Below are 10,376 nucleotides of genomic sequence, written 5' to 3'. Positions count from 1 at the left end.
TTGCTAAAATGTAGAATCCATGTACTACTCAAAATATAGGGTATTGCATGATTCGTTTCCAAGCTTATAAAATCAGAGTAATGAATAAGGACAACGACAAACGAAATATATTTTCTAAGCTATGGCTTACTTGAATTAAGTGAACTCTGATTAGCATTAGAATTAAACCTTTGAAAGCGCAAAATCAGTAACACGGAGGTAAAAATTGTAACACTATGCATCCCTGATGGTTTGTAAGGTATTTGATGCCATACAACAAAATGCCCTTTTCTGGGTCTGTGTCAGCAAAACACCATCATGTGACTTTTAGTGTTAACTTTTCTCTTACTTCATCCCAATCTCATCCACGAAATCTCCACCTTCAGAATGGAAGAGACGCGTTCAAAACACAAGATGAGACTTGACCCTAAAAGTAGAAACATTCTGCTTTACAAGATGTCGGTATCCCTTTTAGAATACCTAGTCCTGAAAATAGATCACCAGTGATGGTAAATTTTCTAGGAATTATGAAAATGTGAACTATGAAAAGAAAAGTTTAGAAATAGCTTTTCAATTGATTAAGTCATTGCCTGGTGCCCCTTTTCAAGGGAGATGCTTTAGTGGTTTACATAGCCTATTTCCAACATCTTCTAATAACGAAAACCCAATAATAATATAACAACTAGGTCGACAATGTAACAATGAAATGGCAATATCAAAGCAATACTGTTATTGCATATCTAGCTGGCAGCCTACCACACTGATGAATATGTAGCTCTGAGCTTCAACAAAGTTTATGACCCCTTTTCTACACACAAACACTTGGTAAAATGTAAGTGTAAATGGTCTGCATTTATATAGCACTTTTCAAGTCAATGAGGACCTCCCAAAGCGCTTTAAAATGTGCTTCACACTTTCCCTTTTACACACACTAACTAACCAATACAGTAGTAGCATCAGCCATGCAAGGCAACTACCTGCTCATCGGGGGCATTAGGGATTCAGTGTCTTGCTCAAGGACACTTCGACATATAACACGGAGGAGCCAGGAATCGTACTTTGATCCCAAGACGAGCGCTTTACCTCCTGAGCTACTCTTACCCGGGGAATGCCCCTACTGTCGGCTTGCAAGTGGTAGGCATCAGACCAGCTGACTAAAACGGCCTGTGAGTTGTAGAAAAAGTACCAACTGAGACATTGTCCGTCAACTTTACAACAGGGTTAAACAGGGTTCACCAACTGTCCAGACCAGAACAGAAACAGGACCCAATTGCGTAGCGTTTACCACAAGTTGTATTGAAGAAAGAGGAAGGGCGGCACCCACTATCCGGTGTCGCTGGACGCGGGAAGCAAGTCTCTCTCGTACTCGGATTGTGATCCGGATACGGAAATGGGTCTTACGTAGCGAGCGATGGCGGTGTCAGGGACGGAAAAACTGGTTGATAACGAAATATGGTCAGGATCAAAACCGGTCGTACCCGGAGACAGACGGGAGCAAAAACGGGACAGGTGGAAGTCAGGGTCGAAAAAGGCTTGCCTGGTACACCCTGAGGTTCGCAGACTGACTGACAACAGGGGACTGACAGGACTGGGTTCAAATAGTGGCAGGGAGCCAATCACCACCCGCGGCGGCTGGCGCCAATTGAGCGGGCACAGGTGAGTCTCATCAGTAATCATGAAACCAACCTCTTTAAGCTGAGGGCTACTTTTTTGTTACTGATCAATGCAAAGGGCTGCTACATTGATATGCATTTCTAAAATAACAACAAATATTACTATTATATCTTTCTGTTACTATCAGGTATAATTAATAGAGGTAAGGTTAAAATACGCTCGGTATACCACAGAACATCTGCCCTGTATAAGGGCAGAGAGTGATTTATTAATTTGAAATTATAGGCTATTTAGGAAAATAAATGGACGAATTGTCATGTATTTTATCACAGCATGTCATGTCAATTGTTCCTAATTCCAGTTAGAAATCAAATATCCTAGGAATTCGTAACTGGTCAGTGGGCTACTTTTAGGGGGTTACTTGGTGCCTGCTGGGATTACGTTGGTGACCTCTGCTTTAAAGGGACATTGTGCATTATTGAGCACCTCCTGGGGGAAAATTAAAGCTAAATTGATTCAAAAACAATATTTGTTTGAAAAATAAGACATGAACTATCATATGAACGTGCAATTTTAAAAATATTCGTAGTTAAAGAAATGTTTATTTATTTTTCATCACGTGAGGCTCGCTTAGAGAGAGAGCTTATATGATTGTCTGCCATCTTGCTGACAAGCGTACCCCTAAAACCAAAAACCTTGTGAAATGCTGGCTAAGAAATGAGCAGTAAAATTGTATGGTTTGGTCACTTTGATTCTCTATAGTTTGTAATCTTAATATGCGCTACACAATACAGTGGTCAAATAATACACAATGTCCCTTTAAAAAGACAGATGTGCACTACAATTATGAGTCTTTTAAATATGGTATACATTCTCCTTTTTTCATACTAGTATCTAAGTAGCACGCAAGTTTATTTTTTAAGTTAAGTAGTCATCTATAAGACAAATAATATTTAAAAATTAGCAAAATCGCCTGCACTATTTCAAGTACTATTTTTCCCATTTTAACAAAAACATGCCATAAAAGAACAAAATTAGAAAAAAAAAACAACTTTAAACCAGATTCTTTTGCTAATTTTAGATATTCTTTTTACCCCTTAACGAGCAAGTTACGTAAAGGAACATACAATAAAATTTAGATCAAGGGTGAGGTTTTGGTCTTGGCATTGGTGATCACATAATATTGGTGGGGACAAAATAACGATAGCTCGACATTGGTGGGGACATGTCGCCTCCAACCATAGCATAAACTACGCCCTTGAAGTGGACTCTGAATAACTCCAAAAATGGAATTTAACAAAAATGTGATCGATTTGAATACTATTGTTTGCTAATCTCTTTTACTGTAAGTGTTGATATCATTATGAGCGGGTCACCAGCAATGCATCTCGAGACATACCAAAGTCTTGAGCTCACAACACACACTTGTAGCGATCCAACAAAATGTCAACACTGATATTTCCTCGATGTTCATGTAAGAAAACCAAACGGTTCTGCAATGGCTCTACTTGCTCTTTTTTGACAATGCGCTGGACATTTTGTTTGCGTAAAGTCAACGGAAGATTGTTTTATTTGTCGGCTTCTTGTGTGACCATTATGAGGAAAGAAGCTCTTTCAGTGAATAAAGCATGGTTTTATTTCTTTGAAATTGTGGTTAGCTCGTTTCCATTTAAAGTATACTATTTTTCAAATTCCTATTGATTTCTAATGAGGTCAAATAAATCTTTCAAAGTGTAATTATTTTCCTTTTTATCTATGTATACAAATTGATTTACATTTCGTTTTTAGAATTATTTTACTATTTTCTTAAACAGATTTTCTAGTATAATACAACAGTTTTTTTTCTTGACGTTTTATTATTTTGGTTTTTTTCAATATTTAATAAAAGTGTTTATGTTTGACTATGAAATTAATTAAATTATGATAAAAAAAGAAGAATAATAAGATCATTGGAGCAATCATGTCTAAAATAGTGAAAAATCTAAAATTTCATAATTTCAAGATGTTTCTCTTAGCATACCAAGTATTTTTATTTATTTTTTTCCCTTTTTTTCCCAGTTAAAATAAAAATAAAAACATTACTTAATACATTACAGTTTTTTAAAAAACACACATTATTATTTAATTGTATTTTTAAATTATTTTACTTCGATCTCCTAATCCTAATTTCTTATTCCAAAACTAATATATTTATATATATATACAAGTAACATTATTTGCTATGTTTTACAGTACACCTAAAAGGAACTCAAATGCTGGGGTTTAACATTTATACAACTTTTAAACATATTTTTAAATTTAAGCCACTCACTAGGGTAAATATTATTTATTCATATTTTCTTTTTCAACTTGTTTTACTCATAGTTAGTGCTTGATTCTATTGATAAAACATTTCGAAATATAGTAAAATGAAAATTCTAAATTTGCTACTAACCTACTAGAATAAGTTAAACTAGACTAATGTATTAACCAGTAAAATGTGTGATTTTGTGTAGATTTAATGCGGTGTTTTACAAAATATTTTCAAATGTAATGTGTGCAAGTTTCGAGGTTCATTAAGCTTCAGTGCTGACAATAAACAAAGTATGTGACATCATGTGGAAACACTGATTCTATTTAATGGTCTCATCAGCCACAAACTTTCTGCACGCTGGGCAAATTTCACACATGTAACAGACATTCCTCGTGGTTGTAGTGAGATGCCATTTAGGGAGGCTGTGGAGGTGGAGTTGGGGGGTACAAGGATATCACATCCGTACAGAGCTGGGAGTCTGGGTGAGATGAGCTCACTGTTGCCATTAAGGCTTTTCTCAGCGTGTTCATGCCAGGATGTCGTTTTATCTCAAAGGATGGTGCAGCCAGTTTGTTGCACAAATTTATGCTTACTGTCTGCTGGATTAGTGTTTCTCAACAGGTGGGTTGCGACACACTTTTGGGTCACGGACCTTTTGTAAGTGGGTACGTTTGCAGGCCTTTGCCTTGGCAAAATAAGCCAAGGAGAGAAAAAGGCAGACAAATTGAGAACGATTGTGCTGGATCATAAACTTTATTTCATGTTGCCTATGAGAAACATCAAGCCTCATTGAACTATGAGATACTGCACCGACATTAAAACCGTCCATTCATCCATTATCTGCACCGCTTATCCTCAGTAGGGCCGCGGGGGTGCTGGAGCCCATCCCAGCTATCTCCGGGCAGTGGGCAGGAGACACCCTGAACTGTTTGCCAGCCAGTCACCCCTCAGAACTGTGCTGCACATGCACTAACCAATATGAATTAATATAGTAGATAAAAATGTCATTTAACTCTATGCACCCTCCCACCCCTGTTTTATCCAAATATACATTAAGCATGACAATGTAAATACACATGCATGCACACACAAAAACTAAATATTATAAACATGATATATTTAGTCTGTTTTTAATATTTAATATTTCATAAGATGCCACCTTGTTATTTTGACCGTTATAACTCACTGTTGTTTGTTGTTTTGACTATGACATTGTTGTCATTATCGGACAATCTTGTTACTGTTCTTTGATTCCACACTCTCTTTAACTGCTTTTGTAACCTAGGATGTGTAATAAAAAAGGGGCTGACGGGAGGGCCCTAGAACTGGTTATAATTCCTTATCTGAAGGCTTCTCTCCCTGACTCCTGTGCAAGTTCAAAATTCATTGATGTGTTCTCTCTTTATTTTGACTGTCTTCTAAAGTTAAACTTATGAAAACGGGAACAAAACTGTATTTTGAATCCATTTAAAATAATTTATTAAACTAAAAAGACTGAACGATTTAAATTTTGTACATCTAAATAGTAGTGTCCAGGCAAACAAATTATACAGTGAATTACTTCTAACGGTAATTTTGGTATGTTGGACCTAAATTTAATTTTGTCTTAAACAATGTTAAGAAAATAAACTTGGCAAAGTCTCTCAATGTATTATACATGTTTATTTCGAAGTTTTATTGAAGAATTATTCAGGCTTGGGCTCTAGAAGTATTTCAATTATAACTACTGTACACTAAAATAACATAAATACTTTTTGTAAACAGTATTCATGGGTAAAAATTGCATAAGTTCAAAAATAATGCCGTAATCAAAATTTGGTTAAAAAATTAAATAAAACCTTTTTATCCAAATGGTATTGAATGGATTGCATATTGCACTGTTGCAGTACAAATATTGCGCGTTAGCGACCTCTTTTTCCATAAAGGCGCTGGTACAACTAAATCCAACAGCCCCGAAGTGGTTTTAATAAAATAAAAATTGAAAAATAATGCAGTAAGATTATTTAACAATATTTTAATCGGTAATTATATTTTTAAACTATTTTTGTAATCTACTAATAAAAGTTTTACGACGTTATGTCGTGACGAATCTGCGAAAAAGAAACCTGGAAACCGGAAACCACGTGTGCCATAAGAAACAGAATCAATACAGAGTAAATCTCGCATTCGTTTGTGAAACTGTAACGTTACGTTTTTTAAAGGTTTATTTTTTTCAATCATTCTTCAGTCATGTCTACGTTTAGGAAGGCTTTAAAGTCTCGACAGAGAAACCACTTTGAAAGATCTCAGGTGAGCTTTTCTGAGGTTTTTGGGTCTGGGTGCTAGCTTACAAAGCTAGTCGAACGAGCATATGAATGAACTCAAATATATTAAAATAGTTACTGTATTTATATTTGTTTAACACATAAACTCGCAATGTGACCCATATAGAATGCATACACCTTTTACGACCTGATCTACACTGTTTTATTTCAACAGCCTGCATTTAGACAGCATTTGGGCTTATTGGAGAAGAAAAAGGACTACAAAAAACGAGCAGAGTAAGTTAAATAACATGAATTAACTTTACAAAGAAAAGTGATTACTGCATTTAAGTTGTTTCTATCTTACAGTGAGTACCACAAGAAACAAAACACCCTCTTCGCTCTTCGCAAGAAGGCCCTGGAGAAGAACCCAGATGAGTTTTACTACAAAATGATAAACTCAGAGCTGAAGGTAATATTGAAAACACACATTTGGTACATCAGCTGAGTTTTTTTTGATCATGTGTGTCATCGACAGGATGGAGTCCACATGTACAAAACCAAAAAGGGGGAACAGTCAGAGATGACAGAAGAGCAGAAGAAACTGATGAGGACGCAAGATATCAATTATGTAGAGATGAAGAGGGTGGCGGAAGCGAGGGTAAGTTTCAAAAGAACATGATGGAAGCTGAAGGAGTGTATCGTATAAATCCAGCAATCATTATCGATAACGAATCATCAAGCTTTTGTCTTTCCTTCTCTGACCCAAAACAACTTCTCCCATGTATACCAATCAACGTGACTTGCCAGCATTAACCCTTTTCCTAAAATGGACATTGCAGAGAATCGAGAGGCTGAAAGGTAGTCTCCATCTCCTTGATGTAGAAGACAAACAGAAAAACCAGCACACATTTTTTGTGGATTCCAAAAACGAAGGTATATTTTCTGACACGATGCTACGCACTAATACTAAGTGCTGACATTGTTATTGTTTCGATACATAAGAATTACACACACAGAAGCACGTCCATTAAAATGTAGCCATTCACCTCAAAATTCAATATGTGAATTTTCTCTTATACAGATACTTTTCTTAATGTGGAAACAGCCACCAAAGGATACAAATATTTGGTTGTTATGAGTATGGATACTTTCTAATTAGAATTAGAATTTTCTTTATTGTCACTGATAACGAAGTAGTAAAAATTGTTTACAGTGCCATAAGACATGCAGTAAAAATTCTTAAAAGAAAGTTAACTCATTATATGCCAGATGTTACTCTCAAATGGGAAAAAGCCCGTGCCAGGTGATTTTTGTAATTGTGACTCATTTTTGAAGGCCTATAGAAAATGTAATTATGTAGCTATATAGGCATTGGACTTATCAAAAGAACGTTTGAACCCTTGTCTTTCATTAAAACCAAAGGTATGTTTCTTGCTTTTACCATTGTTTAATGAACAACAGTTGAACATGGATAGGTCTTTTTAAATTAATCATTTATAAGAAAACCTCTGAGAAAACCAATTTTTTGAGAATAAGTTTTAAGCAGAACTTTTACTTTAGTGCTTTTTTTTGCATTTGTGATACCTCCAATATCTAAACAATGCTTTTCATAAACACAAGGGCACCTTTCTTGCAAAATAAAATTAATTGCAAAGCCACTGAACTTTACAAGAACTTTTTCCGGTAAAGTGATTTTGGGTCACCATGGCGATCACATCACGTTCCCTCGGGCATGCACAAAACGTCATCCCTCTGACAGATGATGACGATGGGACTTTGTCATCTTTTTTTTTGAAAGCAAAAAGACCTGTTGAACCTTGGTTGCCTATTTTTTCACGTCTTCCAACCACCATGCTTCGCTACGCCTATTCGCCATATGTGGCCGCCTACACAAACACGCTTTTGCCGGAAATGGGCCATCTTATGTTTATTTATCCGACTGAAATAATTCAGACACTTTACTACTGAACATTGCCAAAGATATTTTTATATTTTTTAGATAGAATGGGACAATAAATGTTTACATTTTGGCACTCAGAGACAATGCTCCTAAATACGTATTTATACATTATTGCATTATGTGTTAACTAAGTAAGTCAATGGTTACCTAAAATGTTTCCAATCCTTATATGTGTTGTTTTTTCCCTTTGAGTTAATTTATATTAGTACTAACGCCAGCTGTGTTTCACAGTGGAGTCTTTCAACCTGGCTGACCACCTGGACACCGCCCCCGAACTAGTGGATCGTGTGTACAACAGACCCACCTTGGACACCCTTAGTAAAAAGCAAATCCTTGGAGCCGTAGAACCGTCAAGTCAAAAGGTCTGCAGCGTTCTGGAATATTCTATAAAAAGCATCATTATGTCTTAAGATACAAAGACATCATGCTCTCCTCATGCATTTGCAGAGGTTGTCCAAGCAACGCATGGACGAGTACAAGCGTCTCTCGCAACGCATCGACAGAGAGAAGCAATTATTTATCATCACCCAGAAGCTTCAGACTCGCAAGGACCTCCAGGTAATGATTCTTCTTTGTATGTGGAAATAAAACAATTAAAATAACTGCTCTTTCATATGTTTCAGATTTAAGGGCTATACAAATAAACATGACTTTACTTGACCTGTTTTTTGTTCACGTTAACGGGACACACCTTTAGATTTTCTTACATTGCCCAGGGTCTCACAAAATTGTCTTTTATTTATTTATTTTTTTATGACAATTCATGTTTTTTATTTTTCTAATTTGTATAAATACCTAAACAAAATCTGGATTTGACCAACTTAAACAGTCAAACTTTCATCTGTTTTTGTTTGTAATGTAAATTATTTTTAGTGTCTTGGGATTCTTGGAATTAGTCTGGAACTGAAGTCTACTGCGCCAGGTAGCCCCCTAATGTAGACTGCAGACCAGTTTTGAAAATATCTTACCAGTGGTGGTTCATTGCAATTTTCTAGAACCTTTAAATCCCAACATATTTGACATGATCAGTGTTTTTAAATCCATAATCAATTGTTACAAAATTGTAAATTACTCTGTGCCCTTATACCTAGCCCTAACCAGTGATGGGTCATTTAGATTTTTTTCGGAAATATGATATCTAACTGCCATGATGTTTGAGTGGCTAACTGAACCTATTTGGATACTACTTCTAATTACAACATGGTAATAACATAATAGTAACCTAGTAGTTACAGCTATAACGTAATGCATTATTTTAGAAACGCACATCGAACTCGTAGTCTTTCATGTTATTCACTAAACAAGAAAGTAGCTCCCAATTTCCAAAAGGTTAGTGATCCCTGTTCTCTGTTTCCCGCAGGATAAAACCAAAAAGGTCAAAGTCAAGAAAGAAACACCAACCGCTCCGGCCATCTACAAGTTTGAGACCAGAAGGAAACGCTAAGCGGGCAATACATTTTCAAGGCTGTCCTCATCATCCATAGTTTCATTTTGTACATATTTTTTTTTCATATTAAAAATTGTACATTGAAAAGGACTCATTTGTGTTTGGTCGATATAATTTAGAAAAGTGGGAGAAAATTGGAAATTAAGTTGTAAGTTGTGCTTTCTAGCAGTAGGTGGCGTCATTGAGTTGTGTGGCAATGATCCTTCGACATAACATTAGGTACAGGACTCCTTAGAGTTGTACACCACTTAAAGTAAGTATGTTGTTAAATATTCCAAACCCATTATCTCCGGAAGGCAAATCATTGAATAGTTACTACTGGCTTTCATTATAGAGTACTGCTTTACCTGCAGTCCACAGTTGCTCCAGATTTTGATGGATGTCATTTAATTCATTCACTATGATGAGCCGCTTTAATCACATGCATGTGTCTACCTGCTGTGTAGAGCGAGGGCGAGCCCGAGTCCAACAGCGCTGATCGAATGGTGATCGATCGGCGCGGTGGCAGCGGCTTCATAAACACAGCCGTTCCATCAAAGTGTCCCAGGAATGACAGGGAGGCAGAAATGTCAGCGCAGAAACGAGGCAAGCCGAGGCCTCGGTCCAAATGTTGATGATCACATTGAAGGTGAGCCAGGGAGCAACTTTGGGTTTGAAGAATGACTCAAGATATTTGCAGGGTTTGTACGGGTGCTTAAAATCCTTGAAGATGTTGGACTTTGAATGGGTTTTCAACGATTGAAAAGTGCGTGAATTTTGGGCGAAGTGCTTTAATTGCTTAAAATTGTTGCCATGCTTCTCAACAAGTCTAAGGAATGAAGCTGAAACTGCTTTCTG

At 36.4% G+C, this 10,376-nt stretch overlaps 1 protein-coding gene across 1 annotated transcript; it reads left to right on the top strand.

The window, feature by feature from the left end:
• Positions 1–5,998: 5,998 nt before the first annotated feature.
• Positions 5,999–9,629, top strand: utp11 (UTP11 small subunit processome component). The gene is made up of 8 exons (XM_088328034.1): positions 5,999–6,175; positions 6,365–6,426; positions 6,499–6,601; positions 6,668–6,790; positions 6,972–7,065; positions 8,324–8,454; positions 8,540–8,650; positions 9,453–9,629. Exons 1-8 carry the CDS (start codon positions 6,116–6,118, stop codon positions 9,534–9,536), a joined length of 768 nt encoding a protein of 255 aa, XP_088184160.1. The 5' UTR covers positions 5,999–6,115; the 3' UTR covers positions 9,537–9,629.
• Positions 9,630–10,376: the final 747 nt, after the last annotated feature.

Source organism: Urocampus carinirostris, chromosome 2 (genome assembly GCF_059441175.1).
Source record: "Urocampus carinirostris isolate Australia breed hairy pipefish chromosome 2, RoL_Ucar_1.0, whole genome shotgun sequence".
NCBI lineage: Eukaryota > Metazoa > Chordata > Actinopteri > Syngnathiformes > Syngnathidae > Urocampus > Urocampus carinirostris.
This window is presented reverse-complemented; position numbering and strand designations above follow the sequence as displayed.